Source organism: Alligator mississippiensis, chromosome 3 (genome assembly GCF_030867095.1).
Source record: "Alligator mississippiensis isolate rAllMis1 chromosome 3, rAllMis1, whole genome shotgun sequence".
Taxonomy (NCBI): domain Eukaryota; kingdom Metazoa; phylum Chordata; order Crocodylia; family Alligatoridae; genus Alligator; species Alligator mississippiensis.
The window spans coordinates 207,059,026-207,079,497 of NC_081826.1; the positions used below are offsets into that span (position 1 = coordinate 207,059,026).

Sequence of the window (20,472 nt, forward strand, 5' to 3'; positions counted from 1 at the left end):
AGCAAGACCGCTAAATCCACATTTAGGCATTTGGGCAAGGGACAGACATTCACAAAGCCTGAGCCTGAATTGTTTCAATCTTTGCCGGTTAGTCTACCCTGGCTAGGCTGAGCCAGTTTGCAACCTCACAGATGTTCCCTCTGGACTGAAGAAATGAAGACACATGCTGAGTTCAGGGGGTGTGTGGCCAGGCCCTGGGAGGACAGGAAGGGTGTGTGTTAATGCAGCCTTCCCTTCCATTCTAGTGCTGAGCTCAGAGGGGGGGGGGGGTGTGACCAGGTCCCATGCATTGGATTTTGGAGAACACTTACATTTTATGACGGCAGCATTCTCAGTAAATAGCTGTCGTCAGCTGAAGAAATAACCTCTAACCTCTCCCAGTTTAAAATAATCACTTCCTCCGATCAACCATTGATCACCACTGTATCCTGGGTGGGTCCTACCCACTCCATTATAAGAATCACCAAACAGCTTCTCCAAATTTGGGAAGTTCTGGAAAGCCAAATCACATTTCCCATTTGGCTGGGTATCATAGCATCCAAACCTGCCATATGAAGGTCCTCTTCAATTCCAACAGTGTTTGCATGGACAAATCCATCTGAGATCAATGTGAGCTGCCTGAGTTTGCTAAAAGGAAAGGACAAATGATCATAAGTGATGACCTTTCTGCACTTCTCTGGAAATCTGTTCACATGTTAATTTTTAATTTCACTGCAATATTTTCAAACAAAATGCAAATCATCTTGTTGCTATAAAACAGAAATGATTCTGTATTATGCACTGCAATCCCATTGATCAAGTCCATTGCAAAAATACTATGAAAGAAAATTTGAAAATGTCTGAACAGGAGTGGTCAAACAAGCTGACTGTTGCTATTAATTAGTTGAGGATTCTGTGCAGGAAAGGACACTCCAGCCAGTGATTTGGAAATTGATCATATCTGGCTGGGCCATGACAAACTCTTCCTAGAAGAGAAAGTCTTAAAATGGCAACCAGTGTGAAATACAGAAATTAAGTACTGGCATAAGCATTACCCTTCCTTTTATTTAGGAATATATGTACATACATTGGTCCAATGCTCTTGAGTTATGTAATCTAATTTCATTTACAGGAAATCCCAGATTCATTGAAAGAACAGACACATCTGAAAGAATGGCATATAAACAACACAAAGATACAAACCATTCCAGCTTACATTGCCTTGTTTCAGGAGCTGAAAGTCTTGGAGTTATCAAAAAACCAGATCACGCATCTCCCAGTTGAAATTGGTATGTTGATTTGTATTTAGCTATTTAAGCTTGTTGGTGGTAAAAATGTGCAAATGCATGGTGTTGAGTTGGCATACTTGTACTATTTATTGATACTGATCTCTACCTACAATATCTTGTACTTCTTCCAGTAAACTGTTCTTTCTGGGGGTTTAGTTATTTGCTGAATTGGATGTGATACTTTGCAGTTAAATATGGCCCAAATACAGGAAAAAATTATGCTCATCTATTAAGAGGTTAGGGTAGCCAAATTGCCTTCTGTTGTGTCATGGTTTGTTTTCAAAAGACTGGGGAGTTTGGCTCAAAAATGGATAGTATTTTAGGTCTGTTGGTAGGTTAGCAACAGTATGAGCAAGATTTCAGAAAGCAGCCTGAAACCAGTAAATTCATGCCCCTCTGGCTCCAAAAAGTGTTAAAAAAAATTAGTTACAAGAAAATCTGTATTACATAATTTTCGATAAAACTCTTTTTTAATCCACTCATGTTACTTAACTAGGAAATAGATCTGCAAACAGAGGGTGTTTTCAACATGGGCAAAAAAAAACTAAAAGGGGATTTTAATTCCTTAACCCTTACATACTTTGGCTTTTATTATTGTACATTTTTTAAAATTCTAAAATTGCCTGGTTCTTTTGGTGTTTATAGTAATCTCTCTAAGTTTTTTAAGTTGTAACCTGTCTGAGAGATTCACTGCACTTTAAACAACGATCATTGCTGAAATTGGTAGCATCTTTGAAAAAGAAAAATCTCTGCTACTCTAGCCTTCTCTAACACATTCTCCCATTCTAGTGGCTAGACCATGTACAAATGTTTAGTAGTCTGCTCTTCATATCGTATCCTTTGGTAACAGAGACTAATGGTTTCAGATTCATCAATCCCTCCTTAGGTTCACTCCTTGCATATGATTCATTATGTATATAAGTAGTCAGTATATTAATTCAGGGTAGAAAAAAAAGCCTATGACTTGGCAGCTATCTATCCCAGACCCTTAGGTCTTTTAATTTTCTTATCTAGAGTCATGGTACTTGGAAATTACTATATTGGCCTTTTGTTTGATAGAATAAAATTGTTGCTTTTTATTTATTTATTTTCTTTATTACATTTTATACGGATAATTGCTTGCTGACTTGAAAAAATATATCTTATGGAGTGCCCGGCAGTTAAATATTCAAACAAATCATATACAAAACAGAAGCAGGAGTTAATTGATGTAAAATAAACAGTAACTTTTTAATCAGTACTTTGACCTTAGTACTGACATGGATCATTAGTCTTATTTGGCCGAAGGATTCCACCAAAATGCAGTGGAGAATGGGAAAGAAAATATTCTGAAATTAAATTCTGTCTGAGGGAGTGTGAAAAGAATGGAAAATGTTAGTTCCCCCAATTAACTAAGGACATGCTTTCCTAGACTACTGAATGCCATGCTAAAAATGTAATACTACTTGACCCTTTGATGCAGTTAAAAGACCTTTTTTTTTTTCATTTTCTTGTACTACTGGACTTTAACTAAGAAACTAGTCCTTAAAGCAAAGCTGGTTATGAAAAGAAATAACATTTGTTTCTAGCAAGAGACATGAAACTAATAATCCTAGCATGATCGGTTCTCTTTGGAGCAATTATTTGAAGGCCAATCTTGGGAAAAGAGGATAGGTTTCAAATACGTCTCCAACCAGTATTTAAAAGAAAAATCCATGCATGCATTGAACTCAGTTCTGCCTTCAATAATTTTTATACAGCTCCTGCTGAAAGCAGTGGGAGATACTCGCATGCATCTAAGGTTATGATTTTAATAAATTGCTTTTCAAAATCAAGGTGGTCTAAATTAGTGGTTCTCATCCTTTCTTTTTTTTTTTTTTAAACCAGGACCCAGTTGTAAACATCAGTGACTGGTCCCGACACAGTACCCCTCACTCCCAACCTGCTGTCCCTCCCTGCCTCCAGGTGCCTCAGTGTGTGGGTTAGGGGATGGGTGTATGGGACAGGGTGTGGGTGTGTGGGGCATGGGGAGCCCCAAGCAGCCCCTTGCAGGCTGGAAATCTGCCAGCCTGCAAGGGAAAAAAAGCCACAGTTTCCCACATTTTTCACCTTTAAAGGAGAAGCAATTTTTAAAGTTGGTTCACAACCTTTTCATAAATAATCCAGAAAAGAGGTAAGGGGCATGCGACTCCCAACTTCAGCTGTGCCACACGTGCGCGTGAGAATCTGAGCTTGCTGCCTGGTCAGCACAAGGTCCTGCTGGAGCTCTGCATGAGTAGTGAGCTCTGAGTTCACTTGCTAATTGGGGCTTAGTCTGGCCAGAGCCCCTCCTTTTGCATGATTCCAGAGCCATGAAGGTCAATGCTGTTGATATTTGCTCTTTCTGTCCCTTCCTATCCCCAACAGCAAGGGAATTCAGCAGCAAGGGAAAGGTGTGATGGTAGCAGTGCTCACACCTTGGGCTCTGAAGTAAAACTAGCCTGTACAAAAGTAGGGGTTCTGGCCATACCCTGTACTGAGAGTTTATACATGACACAGCCAAAGAGGGGTATGATCGCTTTCCCACACCTCCTCTGGATCTTCCCCTCGGTGGTCCACCTTGGTTGAGTCTCTGAATAACAGTTGACACCAGAGGTGGACGAGTGCTCCTCCTTCTCCTGGCCTTTTGAATACCTTAGGCCGTGTGTACATGAAACGAGGGGCATGTGTGCACGACCCTTTAAAGTGGGTTAAATGCTTTTGTATCACTTTAATGGTGTTGGTGTTTGTACGTGTTGGTGGTGTAATGCTCAGTAATTCCAGCCACTGTAGCAAATTCAGTGGTGTAATGTGCCTTAAATGACTTGGGGCGCAGCAAACTAAAACTCCACTGAGGAGTTTTAGTTTCCCACCCTACAGCTGCAGAGCGAAGCACTAGGGTCCGTGCATTTTAGGGCCTCTTCAGGAAGCCCATGCAGGCAGCCTTGCAGCAACCCAGAGCCTGCCTGCCTGGTAGTAGAGCCTTCCTGCCTGAGCTGCATGGGAGCCCAATGCTTCCCTCCACGGCTGTGGTACCCCCGGGACCACCTGACCAGTGTGCCTGTGGGTGGGTGCTGCCTGGGGGGGAGAGGGGGGCGCTGCTGCCATGGAGGGAAGTATCAGCCCCTGCTCCCAGAACTACTCTGCCTGCCAGCAGCTCGCCCTCCCCTCCCTGCCACTGGAGAGGCAGTTAAGTTCAGGTTTGTCCACCCAAAGGGCCCTAAATTGAAGTGGTGTTTTTGAAAACCCAATGCTTCAATTTAGGGCCCCCGTTTCATCTACACATTCCCTTAGTTTTAAGGCTGTGATGAAAGTGTATTAGAAAAGCACACATATTTTTCAGGGTCTGAGGCAGGGAAGAATAGGAATGGGTTTAGTCATCTCATAGGTGGAACCTATCCCTCTGGTTCTCTGTGTTAAATTATTTCTAAACAGGATTGAAATTAACTGTCAAAAGTTTCTGTTTACATGTATGAAATATAGCCTTGATTCAGCTAAGTACTTTGCCTACCTTGGCTTAACACTTGAATAGTTCCATTGATCTTAGTGGGACTTGTCTGAAATTATGCATAGGTTTAAGTGCTTTAATGAATCAAGGGCTAAGCGCTTGTATATCAGCTGCAGTTTCTCAACTCCTGTGGTGAAGTTCAGCCCCCACATACAGGTACTCTGGTTTGTATACCACATGTGTACAGCTAAGTTCTATTTAGTGTTTTAAGTGGTGCATGGCTCTGTGTGTTCTCATTGTACAAGAATAAATTTACAGGATCTAGGGTCACTACAGCAGAACAAGACTATCTGAACCATGTAAGGCCCACAGAGAGGATATATGCACATGTCCTGCACAATCCTCATGTGCAATGAAAAAACCTGTATGTCAGTCCTACCTTGCGGGTTGTGAGGCTCTGAGAATGGAGGGGTGCTTAATCATCTGCATCCTGGGAATAATCTGAGAAGGCTATACCCTTGTGAAGCTAAAGTATTAGGAGGACTATTCACAGAAATGCTGCAACTTCTCTAGTGCCCCTTCAGCCTCATCCTTCCTGGGATCTATGCACCTTTGTCCAACTTCCATGTAGGTTGCTGCATCTTTCTTTTTAACAAGTTTTGTTCTTGTGTCTTTGTTCAAGTGGTTTCTGACTTGATAAAGGATATTAGTACACGGCACACCAGGGGGACCTGGTGCTAGATTATATGAAAGACTTAGTTTTTTATTGGACTAAGTTGAGTGCTAAGTTAGTTCCTGGAACATTCTGCTCAGTTGCCACCTAGCTCTGGAGGTGACTAAGCTCCATATATGCAGCAATTTGTGATCTTAAATTCCCTAGGACCTTGATAGTTCTTCTTCTGCCCATGTACAGATGTCTCAGTTTTGCCAAGGCTGAGAAACTTGCACCAAAATCTGCCTGGGATCCAGAAACTAGGTGTTATTTCACTCATGTTCCCTGACTCAATCCAGTAAGTCTTCTCAGAACTTATTCTACCACATACATATTGGTTTAGGCTTCATATAAAAGCCTTTATCTTCCATTTTTTAGGATAGTGTTAGAATTACTTTGTTCATGGCTCTTCTGGGGTGAGAGACACTGTAGAGGAACCCAGGCTAAAGGGCCACACCAGAGCGGGGCCTGGGTGCTGTACTCTATGGGTGTTTTTGCCCCCTTTGTTTTTCTATTCTACTTGCCATGACTTGAGGTTAAATGAAAAGGATATCAGGAAGTGGCACTTGACCAGGGTTGCCAACCCTCCTGGACTGGCCAGGAGTCTACCAGAATTGGCATTGATCTCCCAGTGACTATGGAAAGCAATCTGGGAGATTGATATTGTGAATGGGTTGAACAGTACAATTAACGACTAGCGGTGTGCTGATAAATCAGTGCCGTATCAGATTGACACCGATATAAGAAAAATTGACAGTATTGGCAATCAGCTTTTTTTGACTGATGTAGCTGATAATGTCACTGATAAATGCCCTGTACATGCATGCAGCCACAGCGTGGCATACAGGTGGCCAGAAGCGCAGCCCAGCAGCATGGAAAGCAGCTGGGTCTGGATATTAAGCCTGCTGTGAGGGAATAGGAGTGGGAGGGGCAGATCGAGGCCCCCATGGTGAGAGAGGGAATGGGGCTGGGGCTGGCACAGTGGCTGCACAGCTGGGGCAGGGCGCAGGATGGAGCCATGAGCAGCTCTTCTTGGGGCATGGGGAGGGGGGTGGATTCCACTGCACCATGCAACCTAGGAAGGCATGGGGGGCATGCACCCACAGATCTGCGTGTGGGGTGAGGCAGGCTGGCACTGGGATTTCCTGGCGGGGGGGGGGAAAAGAGGGGTTGAGCCAGGGCTGCACTTGGGGCAGGTGGCAGTGGCACTGGGAAGGGTTTTATGGCGAATTTTGGGGTGGCTGTAGCACCCCCTTCATAGATTCATAGATGTTAGGGTCGGAAGGGACCTCAATAGATCATCGAGTCTGACCCCCTGCATAAGCAGGAAAGAGTGCTGGGTCTAGATGACCTCAGCTAGATACTCATCTAACCTCCTCTTGAAGACCCCCAGGGTAGGGGAGAGCACCACCTCCCTTGGGAGCCCGTTCCAGACCTTGGCCACTCGAACTGTGAAGAAGTTCTTCCTAATGTCCAATCTAAATCTGCTCTCTGCTAGCTTGTGGCCATTGTTTCTTGAAACCCCCGTGGGCGCCTTGGTGAATAAATACTTGCCAATTCCCTTCTGTGCCCCCGTGATGAACTTATAGGCAGCCACAAGGTCGCCTCTCAACCTTCTCTTGCGGAGGCTGAAAAGGTCCAGTTTCTCTAGTCTCTCCTCGTAGGGCTTGGTCTGCAGGCCTTTGACTATACGAGTGGCCCTTCTCTGGACCCTCTCCAGGTTATCCGCATCCTTCTTGAAGTGTGGCGTCCAGAATTGCATGCAGTACTCCAACTGCGGTCTGACCAGCGCCCAGTAGAGGGGAAGTATCACCTCCTTGGACCTATTCGTCATGCATCTGCTGATGCATGATAAAGTGCCATTGGCTTTTTTGATAGCTTCGTCACACTGCCGGCTCATGTTCATCTTGGAGTCCACTAGGACTCCAAGATCCCTTTCCACCTCTGTGCCACCCAGCAGGTCATTCCCTAGGCTGTAGGTATGCTGGACATTTTTCCTCCCTAGGTGCAACACTTTGCATTTCTCCTTGTTGAACTGCATCCTGTTGTTTTCTGCCCACTTGTCCAACCTATCCAGGTCTGCCTGCAGCTGTTCCCTGCCCTCTGGCGTGTCCATTTCTCCCCATAGCTTTGTGTCATCTGCAAACTTGGACAGAGTACATTTGACTCCCTCATCCAAGTCACTGATGAAGACATTAAAGAGTATCGGTCCAAGGACCGAGCCCTGCGGGACCCCACTGCCCACACCCTTCCAGGTCGAGACTGACCCATCCACCACGACTCTCTGGGTGCGGCCCTCTAGCCAATTCGCCACCCACTGGACTGTGTAGTCATCCACATCACAGCCTCTTCATCCATGTCACAGCCTCTGTTCAACAAGTTATAATTAAAGTGTCCCTGCTACCATTTTGAAGCACAGAGGCACTGAATACATGCGACACTGAGGCTGCTTGAGTGTGGTAATTAGCACGCTCCAGCAGATTCGATGAATCAAGTCTGCTCTGATGCACTGTAATTAGAACACATTAGAGCAGGCATTAGGAACATGTATTGGTGCCCCTAGTGCCTGGGAGGTGAACAAAGTGTGGCAAAACCCCTGCCTGCTTCTTGTACCAGGAACTCTTGTATGAAAAGCAGATGACGAGCAGCTGGGGTTCCTCTACCCCTCCTCTCCTGTCTATGGGAAGGGTGGGAGCAGCTGTCCCATGTTTTCTTCAGAAGGGGATGACCCTACTCTTGGGAAGGCACAAGAGTCTTTCCACCCCAGCTCCACTTTTCCTGGTCTCCAGAGGACTTAAGCCCAGGAGAAAATGTGCAGACATTCAGTCTCCCAAGGGAAGCTCTCCTGGGAGCAATTGAACTCTGGTTGTTGCTGGGTTATTTTTCTCCTGAAGAGACCATTTTTGCTCCAGGAGAGAAAGTTTGAATATCTGCACACTTCCATTTTCTATCAGGAGGAAGGCAATTCTCTTGGTAAAAACTAGATGTCTGTATGTGGTTTATGACTTGCCTGAAAGCAGGAAGATCTGAAGGTGAGTCCTTGCTCCCAGGAATTTTTATGTATTTTATCAAAAACAGTCATTTGCAGTAGTGTAGTTTGGCAGACGATGGCCATTAATATTATAGTTCTGAACCATCAGCAAGCACTCCAGATTTTACAGACAAGGCTCCAGCTTAAATTGACATATTAGCACAAAGACTGGAAAGATTCCCATTAATACAACTAGACACGAATGAGCACCTTCTTTGCTAAGATGGCTCAGTTCAAATACAGGTATAGAGACTACCTTCTGTAAATAATGCAGCTCTCTTTGTGTTAGTCAGATTATAAAAAGATTCCTTTTGATCTAAAAAAAATATAGATTGGCATCTGTAACAAGGTGCTTGTCCCATGGGGTGGTCATGATGCCCCCTGGTGGTCGCTCAACCCTAGCTTGTTCCACCCTTCTGGGGAACTCTCCCCTTTGCTCACCCACTATGCCTTGAAGGAAGGGAGGCTGCCCCAGGGCTTTCCAACCCTGGTCTCACTCACTGGCTCATGGGCTAATTATTCATCTCAGGGGTACCCATATATGCTTGTCGGTATGTGGCCTTCCTGGCCTAAGCCTCCTCTTTCTAGTGGCTAGCTCCTATGGCCTAGGTCACTGTACTGGATCTGGCTTCTGGGTCCTAGCCTTGTCCCAACCCTCCTTGGGCCTTGTCTCCATCTGGCTCCAGGCTCTGTGGCCCCAATCACAGTCCAGATCTGGGCTCTGAAACCTCAAGATTGGCCCAGCTCCAGGCTTTGCTTGCTTGTTCTTCCTTGAGCCTGCCCTCAGCAGGGCTCAAGCCATTCATGTGCCCCTAGAGCACTAATGGCACCTCCGAAAACACCCCTCACAGTCCCTACCACAATCACCAGTATAATTTAAGATGCAGCAAGCAGCCGCTTAACATAAACCTTCCCTTCTGGGCCAACAAACATCAACCAAAGTAAAACATCATACTGTTACTTTAAAAAAAGGAAAAGCTTCCACTCCCATCAGGGTAGATAAACAAACACCCGAGCCAGCCCTCCCTGGGTACCAACATAACCCCCACCTGTGGGTTATATCCTCCTGTAGGCTCTCAGGGTGTTGCAGCTCACTCGTCCACCAAGTACTCCTTTGCAGTTTTCCTGGCTAGGACCTCTTTTCCCTTGCAGCTTGTAGGGCCAGACTGCCTCCCTCTGGCTCTGGCTGGGTGTTTGTTTATATGGCTCCCTGGCCACACCCTCTGGTGGTCACCTGCCTCCCAGAGCTGCTGCAAGTAGTTTTTGCTTTGGCTTGCTAGGACAGCTTAGGGAAGGCTCCTTGCTGCTGGGACCTGAGTGGTTTCTATGCAAGTTGCAACTCCTGATGTTTCTGTCACTGCCTGCTCTGTGGTCAAGTGTTTGCTTGAGTCTTTTCCACCCCTGAGTCTACATCTGGCCAGTAGGCCCCAGGGTTTGCTCCCCCTTCTCGGTAATGGGGTAGGATCCTTGTTACAAGCATCCAAGTTTATATACTTGTTTGATTTACTTTATGTGCTATAGATGCACTAGCATGTATTGATTGCATACAGTTATTTTAATAGAAAAATCTTATAAAAAGCACTTGAAAAGCATCTGAAGCTTTGGATGTAGTTTCAGGCTAATGTAATCTCTTTAGCTGTACTCATATCTCACTGATAAATCACCAAGTTATTTTTCTGCATGGGTCCAACCCTGGGAACTTTGCCTAAGAAAGGACTGCAGATTGGGTGCTAAATCAGCAGCTAGTGTTCTGCAAAAGTTAAGCGTTCAGATATCTATCATTCCAGCTTCTGTTTACAAATCTACAGTACATATGTAAATAACACAGCTAAAGTATACTTGAGAAATTGATGAGAGATGGTTGAAGGTTGCATGGTACTGTGTCTTTAATTTTAATACAGACCTGAACCAAAGCTTGGAAATTCACTAGATTACAAGTGATCTAGTGGAAGCTAACTTGGTGTTGCACATTAAGGCAACTTTTGATATACTAAGATAATTTTAAAGATAGAAAAGATGAGTCTAAAGCTGTTTGCAACATTTCCAGTGAAATGAAGGTTTATCTACATATACTGACCTGAGGGATATGGGAACCATAGTCCCAGTACAACCTGTTTCAAAGTGATCAAGAATGAAAAACTCTGCTTTGATTCAGGCAGATGAATGAGTGTCTCTCATATTCGTGGCCAACATGTTGGCTACGTTAACTTCCAGAACTGGAAAGCTTGGATGTTCATCAGAAATTGGATATTTTAACATAATTTCAATGGTTTGGTTCCTCTTATAGTATGGAACAGAAAAAAGATCAGAAACCTTGAAAGTTGCTATGAAATGGAACTGTTATCTTTTGGTTAGCAATGGTCTGCGGATACATGGGGGATGTAGGCCCCAAACACCTCTTGGTCCACTGCCTACTAAGGACTTGCATTTCTAGCTCATGTTGACTATATAGTTTTACTAAAATAATCATGGAGAGTACATTTGGATGTCAGTATTTGGGAGCTTTAGACCTTATTTAAAACAATTCCAAATGACTAAGTGCAGAGAATTACCAATAAAATATACTTCTGATTATTAGTACAGTAACCTTTGTTGAGATCTTTGCACTTTTGCTGCTGTGGATGAAACAGAAAAGGCTTCTGAGATTCTGAACTATCATTTCCAGGGACAGCTAATAAAATCTTTGTATAGCATCATGCTCTCACTCATTTTGGATATACCAGTGATTTATAAGGATAACCTTATCCAGAAGTCTCCTTCAGATGTAGATCCCTTCTACTGAGAATGCTTTGTTCTCAATTTGTCCTTTCTTTTTAGTACTTTTGTTTTAGATCTTTCAATCTGTATTGTTCCAAAAGTATGCAATTATTTTGGTTGTGCATTGGTATTCTATCCTTTCTGCTCAATAAAAATGATGGGTACGTGAATTTTATGTGGAAAATTGATTCATCAAAATTCCTCCCAAACACTATTGCCCCTCCTCATAGCTGTCCTTTAATTTCTCTTAATTTCTTCCCTAGTCTTCACAAGGGGTCTTTCATACTAGGCTTCTTTCTGTAGATGGACTTAATCTCTAGCCCTTCAGCCCATATGGGCATCTTCATCTTCTCCTCCAACATATTGTGCTGGTTTCTTCATTTCTTTTTAACTCACTGCTATGTCGGTACTCCTCTGACCACAGGCTGCAGGTCTCAAGAATCATAACTTAATTTGTCTACTTGTTCATTTACAGTTTGTATTAATACTAGTATTCTGATTTTAAATCTAACGTTTTAGAAATGGACACATGGAGGGTGGATCAGTAACAAAATAACAAGCATCAGTTTCTTGATGATGACTTAAAAATAGTGACCCATCCTCTTTATGCCAAAATGCTAGATGGAGAAGATTGTAATCTTTCTCTTTTTTTTACATGCTTTGCTTAGCAGTGAAATAACTAACAATACAGTATTGACACTTACACTGTCATTGGTAAACTTCAGGTTCAATATCTCCTTTCAAATGAAACAAAGCTGGCACTGGTGGAGAAGAGAGGACTGGGAAAAAAGACAATTTGTTATTAAATGGGCTAATGACAAAGAGGCTTCTTTGTCCAGTTATTTTGGCTTGAGTACATCAGACTGATGCAGAAACCAGGCTTATGCCAGTGGATGAACATTACTGAAAAATAATGTCCTTAGGTGATTAAAAAACTGCTTTGTAATTTCATTTCCTTCTAGTTTCTGGAACCCTTGTTAAGGGCTCTAATGCAGGGTTGTCTACATGGTAAAGTTGCATTTCAGTCATTATGGTACTGCATTATCTATTAAAAATTAAAAATTACAGGGTTTAATTATGGGGTTTAATTTTTTTAATAATGAGTTTTAAAATATCAAAATGGGAATAAACAGGATCTTAGGCAACAACTGTGGTATTGCAGCTCCTAATTAAATATAAAATATTCTTAAACATGAAACTGCCAGAGAAGCTATGGATATCATTATCTCTTTAACTGCCTCTGCTTGGAAAACACAAAAGAGATGTTAGCCATTTCATTTTCTAATTTACATTTTTTATATAACTGGAAACTGTGCACTAGCTTTATAAAGAGTAGTTAACCACAAAGCTGTGCCAGCAGCAATTTTATTATTATTTTAAATTTATGCCTTAGCAACATTTATATTATTGGCAGGATTGGGGGTTGGGGAAGGGGGAGGGGTTACATCCACACCCATGTTCATGCAGTTGTAAAGGAGGCAGTATCTCTACTTGGCTACATAAACTGGTTGCACCATAATTGGTCAGTCCTTGGTATGGATGAATAAGAAAATGAAGATCATCTGCATTTGTTTCATAGTTGGAAGATGCCCCTGAGCAGAGATTAAGAAGAGTAAGTTCTTATATACTGTAGTATTGCATATGTTCCCATATATGGAGCCTTATGGGTGCCTGTAGATGAGTGGGACACCTGCTCTAATGTGCTGTAATTATAGGGTGTTAGAGCAGACTCGATTAATTAGCTAATTAGTACATCCAGCAGCCTCCGAAACTTATGTATTCACCGTCCACATGCTTCAAAATGGTGGCAGGGGCGCTTTAACTAAAAGCTCATTCAACATTAAAGTTTAGTTAAAGCACCACTGCCACAGGCTCCTGAGAGCTGCTTTAATTGAAGCGCTCCCTCTACCCTCATCCCAGAGCATGTGTAAAGATGCCCTATCTGTCCTGCACAGTTGATAGTGCAGTAAACTCTGAGCATGAATGAAGGTGGCTGGGGCTTTGCCTATGATTCGAACCTTGGAAACTACACAGGAGTCAAAAGGAGGGTTCTCAAATTTATATGGGGGATTCTGGGGAGATAGGCTCCCAGGCCAATGGGCTAAGGAGATTGGGAAAAACACAAGAGGGCAAACATTAAAGTAAATATGCTTAGAATATACGTAACTGACAATAACAATGACTCAAAGATAAAACCCTTCAGAGACAGATAGCAAGATAAAAAATAGGAAACATTAACATGATGTAAGACACTGAAGAAATCTTAAGCCCTCCCTTAGCTCCGAGGGGCTCTCAAGCCAGCCTTTAGTCTTGACTGAGTGCTCAATTACTGTGTAGTGTGTACCCAGGCTCCCCTTCTGAGCCCCGCTACTGTGGCTTGCAGAGTTAGCCCCACTGCAGCTCCTGGGTCTCAGCATGCATCTTGCCAGCTGCTGCTTCTTTTTTTCTCTCTGAGCCAAGATTTTTCTTTGTGTGCAATCACAGCTCCCCCTCTGCTTCCTTCCTCTTTCTCCAGCAGCCTGCTGAGAACAGTAGTTCCTGCCATGACAATACAGCCTATTACACCTATAAAATAAACAGCGGGGAGGGGGTCTTGAAAGCTGCTTGGGACCTTTGTGCTTCACCTTTTTCCATGGAAACCACATTACATAATGGGGAAAGTATGTCTCCTTTCAGTGGGATTTCGGTTAGGCGTTTTATGACCTTACATCATCCCTTCTGATCTACTGTTGGGGCAGGTATGTCTCCTTTCAGTGGGATTTTGGTTAGGTGTTTTATGACCTTACATCACCCCTTCTGATCTACCATGATTTACAGCAACAAGGTTGATCAAACCCAGGAGAAAGGAGAACAGTTAACGTAGTGTCTATATTTAAGAAGAGGAGGGGAAAAACACGGCTTAGGCTATCAATAACTTTGATAGTGCTCTGGGGTTTAGGAGGAAAAAATAATTAGCAACATGGAGGTAAATGGAAAATGGGATAACATTCAACATGAATTTACCAAAAGTGGATTTTGCCAGGCTAGCTAGAGATCTTTCTTTGATAAGTTAACTGATTTTTTTTAACACAAAGTGTATATGATAGACCTCATCTATCTGGACCAAAGAAAAACATTTGATATATGTAAAGCTGGAGAAGATAAGGATTAGTTTAAGAACTATAGGGCAAGTAAGGAACTGGCTAATGAGGAGACAGCAATAAATTGCATGGATCTATTAGGCTGGAATACATTTACTAGTGGAGTTCCTTGTTGATTGACTTTGGGACTGATTATTTTCCTTGTCACCTGGGCACAAAGAGAATGTGCTGACCAGAAAGTTGATAATGAAGGGAAATAGGAGTTCTCATCAATTCAGAGAAGACTTGAAATTTTGTACAGGAAAACTGAATGACTTTGAGAACTGGAGTAATAGAAATGGGATAGAATTCAATAGTATAATGCGCAAATTGTCCAGTTTGAGAAAAACAGCAAGAATTTCTGTTATAAGCTGTGTTGGCTCATCAGTTAGAAACAGGAAAAGAGCGAGCACGGCCTTAGCGTGTTATAAATTATGAATATAGCAAGACAGTTTAACTACTCTACTTCCATTCCCTTTTCTACTCTGAATGTTAGAAGATGTCTGCTAAATTATCATACTCGTTCTCCCATGATTTTTGCTCCACTGTTGGAAGAAATACTCATACAGACAGGCCCCCCGCATCTTGTGATCTAACTCTGCTTAGGGTAGGCCTGCAGAATAAATCATCAGCCCTGGTGGAGACAAACTGGGGATAGAAACCATGAGACCAGCTAGCAAAAATATCCTAATACAAGGGTAACAAACATCAGGCCTGTAGGCCAGATCCAACCCACAGAGCCACTCCATTCAGCCTGCCAGGTTACCAACTGGCTATAGGAAGTTAGGGGCATGGCCAGACTTGGGCCAAACACTTCTTCTAGTTGACCCAAGTATAATGATCCTTTGAGCTGGGGAGTGAATATGAGTGCTAGCCACATCCATTGTGTACCACACTAGCTCAGTGAAACTTCTAGGTTTAGTACATTCATCCCTGGTATAAATGAGCACAGTCGTTCTCTGACTTAAATGGCAACTGCTTCCATTTAAAGCCAGGAATTAATAGGGTTCAAATTAAGAGAAATCTTTCTCATCACACTGAATCTGTTCCATCTCTAGGCATCCACACTTCAGTGATTTATTTTTGTTTTAATGAGGTGAACTTAGATGTAATACATGGTAAATGGTGTAAATAATATTGTCATTTATCTACATCATGTTACTATTGATAGCCCAAGATTGTATTATTGTATGTGCTTGAGGACTTGAAATAAAGATAAAAACTTTGTTTGTTAACCCTCTTGAGCTACTACTATCATCTTCCTATACCAGATGAAAGAATCTCGTAGGATAATACTGCACAACCAGATCAATGTCTGTGGTCATCTTCTATCCCTGCCAGTTGAACTAAAATGTCTGTTGTGTGCATGGAAGTCAGTGGGAGTTCTGTGTATGTAAAAGAATTAGTTAAATTGAAGTACAAGTTATGTCCACTTAATCAGAATTAGCATGGAAGGGGGTGTTTTCTGTGAAACATCTCCTTCAGCTCCTGTTTCTTGAGAGTTCATTGAGGATATGGAGCTCATTAGCTGGGAGCTAAGTCACGCTGAGATGGAGGCAGGTGTATTATCTCCTCTTGGGATCTGTAGTCTCTCTCTGTACTGGGATAGTTCTCCTAGTCTTACTCAGGGATCTGGAGCTATCTCAAGTTTGGAAGTATCCTGCAGAATGGTCACAGTGGAACAATGCTGTAAGGTGGCATGAATCTCTCCATGGTAGCTCTTTGAGGTCTTTGTGAAATTTTGTATGTTTACAAGCTTTGAGGGCTGTGGATTTTTGTAATCATATTTAACTTCCAAATCTCCTTCACCAATAGCAAAATGCTGTGGAAATTCCTTGGGAAAAATATGTGGAATTGTCCTTCCCAGGCTTCTGCTTAATAACAGTTGCACAGTAGAGAGCAATATAGTGTCCGTTAAGAATTTCAGGATTTAGTCTATGTGTAGGTTCTTGTCTGAGGGAGGAAGGTCTTATTGCCTTGGCCTAAATAGATATATATGAAATACCTTGTCCCTTTTTAGCTTTGAGATGATATACAGAGGATGAGCAGCTGCAATACTAACTGTTTCTAAGAAGTATGTTTAGCTGACTTTGTATCAGTTCGTTAACGCTGAGCTTATTATTATGGGATCACTTTTGATACTCTATAACAGTGGTTCTAAACCATTTTAGATTCCAGGCACCCCTTGAATCTAAAAGCACGCCCTCTGGGCACCCTGCAGAAAATGCCAGCTCTTTGTTTTCACTCATTTTTTGACTAAGAAAAATAATGGAGCAGTCCTTCTGTTTTAGAGAACTCAAAAGACCACAATACGTCAAAATGTTTTAATATTATGGATTCCTGTTTGAAATCTTTGGGTTTATCTTGGGTGCCATGGCACCTTGGTTGGAAATCTCTGCTTTATAGGTATATTTTATTAAAACATTCCTTTTTCAAATATAAAAAACTAAGCCAAAAGTTAAATTAATACCACATTTGCATCCAGTTCAGGATTAAAACAATAGATTCCCCATCAAAATTTGAGATACACTATAGAGGACTTATTCATTAGATTACCATGTGGTCACATACACAATGCATACTTATAATTTTGAATTAGTTATTAACTAGATAAAGTGCAATTAGAGTTGAGTCTAGTGCTGATTCTAGATAACTTTTTTTTTTTTAACTAAATTCCCTAGTACGTGGTCCACTTTAGTGAGTTAGAACTTGTTGATCACATGGTACCATTCTTCTCATTATTTCCAACTGCTGAATTGCATTTAGGATATGATATTTTTCTTATTATTGGTTTTCCATGTAAGTAATTGCTGTATTTGTTACAGGGGTGTATTTAAGCACTAGTAAGAGGGGAGCTCATCCTGGCGATAATACATTAGGAAAGCTGTCTACAAAACAGTTTGCCTTATTAAAATGTGGTCCAGGCTATGAATACATTTAAGAGCAGCTGTGCCCTGTATGTTTAAGCCCTATGACATTCTTCTTTCTTCAAGCATGTCAAAATATGAAATATGCTTTAATGGTGCTTCAAAACCTTTTTTTTTTTTATTGAGGATTACGTAAAATGATAAATACATGCTGAGTAGGAAGTAAAATGTGAATGAACATATCCTAAAGTATTGTCAGACACATTCTCCTTATCTTTCTTATCCAGACATGATCACCAAGGGAACTAATTACACCAGAAGTGTATAATATTTACTATGGTCTGGGACAGAAGTTTCATAAACTGGTTTCACCCAAATCAGTTTCACCCAGTATACGTTCAACCAGGTTTATTTTAAACCAGTTTCAACCATTTTGAAACTGGTTTATGTGCACTGAACTTCTATTTTGTTACAGGTTTAAACAGGTTTCTGATCACTTAAACTGGTTTATGTGTAACTTCTGTCCCTAGCTTTTATAACAGGACTTTTCTTGGGAAAAGTCTATACTTCTTCCCTATTATGCTAGGGAGCACCATAGTGTGGCCTGCCACTCTATGTCACATACACTGTATCCCCAAACTGATGTAATGAAGCTATCTTAGTCCTGTGTGGGCAGTGCACCAATAAGGTTTTGAGAGACCTGTTTGGCATGCTTCTAGTGCTACACTAGGGTGGCTACATTGCATTGGTCTTGGGACAGCAAGCACAATGTGGATATGGGATGGAGTGAGAGGCTTTACTGCAGCATTTTACTTGGTGCATTGCAGAGGCTGTGTAAACATACTCCTAAATGTCTTCTAGTAAGTTTGGGTAAGAGAAATAATTCATGATAAGTAACAGCTGTCATAATTGTCGCTATAACTGCCAGGCAAAAAAGCAAGCTTTCTATCCTCTTTAAAAATTGCCAAAATTACTAAGGACCTGGTTTTGCACTTGCTCCAGTTCCTATTGAGGTATGTATGAATTTTGTCACTGACACCAATAAAAGGATTGGACCCTTTAGGAAGTCATTGGTAGTGAAGGGCATGCCACATCTTTCAGGAAAGGGACCATAATAGCTTCCGTAAATAATATTTTTTGAAACCGTGTCCAAATTCTTTTCTCACTAAACATCTCACTGGGTGGCTGTTTCTCTGCTACAATTCTTACTAAGCTGAATATACTTTTTATGTTGCTAGGTTCCTTTGTGTTTCTTGCTTTACTGATTTTAGCTATTTATTTTAACAGGGTGTTTAAAAAAACTCAAGGAACTCAATGTGAGTTTTAATAATTTGAAGAGTATCCCTCCAGAACTGGGAAACTGTGAGAATCTGGAAAAACTGGATTTATCTGGAAATCTAGAAATAATGGAGCTCCCATTTGAAGTAAGACTTCCAACTTTATTTCATATAACTGGATTATTTGATCTGTAAGATATGTTTATTATATTGCTGTAAGACGATTTTCTTACAGACTCTTAATGCACCAAAATACTACCACTTGCATAATTTAACAATACATTTTAGTAGCCATGGACCAGATTCAAAAGATGACTTCACTGATTCAGACAGGACTTAGGTGGACATGTTTGGTGCAGACAAAAGTGATAATTTTCACCTGGTCTGGCCACAGAAAGCAGTCTATAGCTGTGGCCACACAAGTGTATGGCTGCAAACAGCTTCGAAACGGCTGATCAGGTGAAAATTTGACCCTTCATTACATGAGTTATCAGATAAAGACATTTCAAAATGTAGCATCTTCTATAACTTGTGTCTGCAGAGCTCCTAGCCTGTCACTGTTTTCAGAATGGGAGGGGGAAGGGGAATGCAAGGAGTTCAGTCTGGGGGTTTTTCAGGCCCCCTGGAAGGTGGGGTAGGTGTATTGGAGACTCACCAAGGTGGGGGGGGTCTAATTCACCTCACCCTTCAGCACCAGCTGGGGAGCCCCAAGAATGAATTACCTCTGCTGTCTTCCCCCGCCATCCCATTCTGAAAACAGCAAGAGCTGGCAGAGAGTGCGGGCCATTGCTATGGGAACCTGGCTGCAGGCTCCCAGCCCACAGCTGGATTCCCCTCCCCGCGGGAATCAACAGTGAACTTCTGTTTGGTCTGGGGTAACATAATTCAGAACAATTTGCAGAAATCATTCTGAGTTACAGCTGTGAGCTGCATTTCTATCTGCATACAAGGTACTTCAAAATCCCTGTCTAGCAGCTCTTTAGTCTGGAGTTGTCTAAACATCCTAGGGGCTCTCCTTTCTTACCTAAAAATTTCCTGAAAGCTAGGCACCTGGTTGTACCGAAGCCTAGCCAGGGAAAAGAAACTAGCTCAAAGCACTGGCTGAAGAGTCAGGATCCCATATGCTTGCTTTCCTTCTCATCCCATAAATCTTGCATTTCTTTCTATATGGTGGTCCAACTTCAACATGCGCTGCCAATAATACTTTATTGTCAAGTGGTTTGGGCAGATGTGAGGTATGTAGGTCTGAATCCCTGAAGTTGAGAAGAGAACTGAATCCAATCTCCCACTTTCTAGATGATAACCAACCATTAGATTGTTGTATAAAATATAGAGATTATCACCATTTTTTCTGGCTGTGTTTTAAAAGGTGTGAGCCCTGTTCAGTTCTTTGGGACAATAATTATTGGTGTTTATCAGGAGCAGGTTATAGATTCTGGATCCCAGGTGGCCCAAGTCACCTCCCTGCAGCCCCCACTTACATACTACACTCAGACCAGTGTAGATGTTTATTTCCTATTGGCCAGTTCTAGGTAGCTTCATTTCGGTGAGTCTCTGTGTTGCCTGTACTTGCAAATACTGTCTTAAAGCAAAATCTCTTTTCAGTATGTACAGCAGCAAGTAGCCAGATTAACATCCAACTCGAGACATATTGCTATTGCAGGTCCCAATGTCTTTCCATGGACCACTACATTATTTCTGAGGTGCCTAAATCCTTCCATGTCCTGTATGGGGAGATTAGGTCTCTAATTCAGGGTTTTGCTTCCACACTGGGGATCTAGTACCTGTAAGTTGGGCATTACAGAACCTAAATCCCTTATTTGATCTAGCCCAATGTCACTGAAATGGCTTAATAGTAGTAGAACAAGACCAAGGCTGAGTATCAGTTCTGAAGTAACCAAATCCTGCTCATGCATGTGTAGTGCATAAAGGCAGGAAGAGTGCCAAAAGGGAATTTGCACAAAGTTGGTGGGAATTATGTGCCCTGAAAATGGCT

General features: G+C 42.1%; 1 protein-coding gene across 2 annotated transcripts in view; it reads left to right on the forward strand.

Annotated features, from left to right (window-relative positions):
- LRRC2 (leucine rich repeat containing 2) overlaps window positions 1-20,472 on the forward strand; it is a 96,015-nt gene that overhangs the window by 28,569 nt on the left and 46,974 nt on the right. For both annotated transcript variants that reach the window (XM_059723496.1, XM_014608647.3), the window contains exons 3-4: window positions 1,112-1,268; window positions 18,487-18,623. In XM_059723496.1, the coding sequence (XP_059579479.1) occupies window positions 1,112-1,268; window positions 18,487-18,623 (294 nt within the window). The remainder of the gene's footprint in view (window positions 1-1,111; window positions 1,269-18,486; window positions 18,624-20,472) is intronic.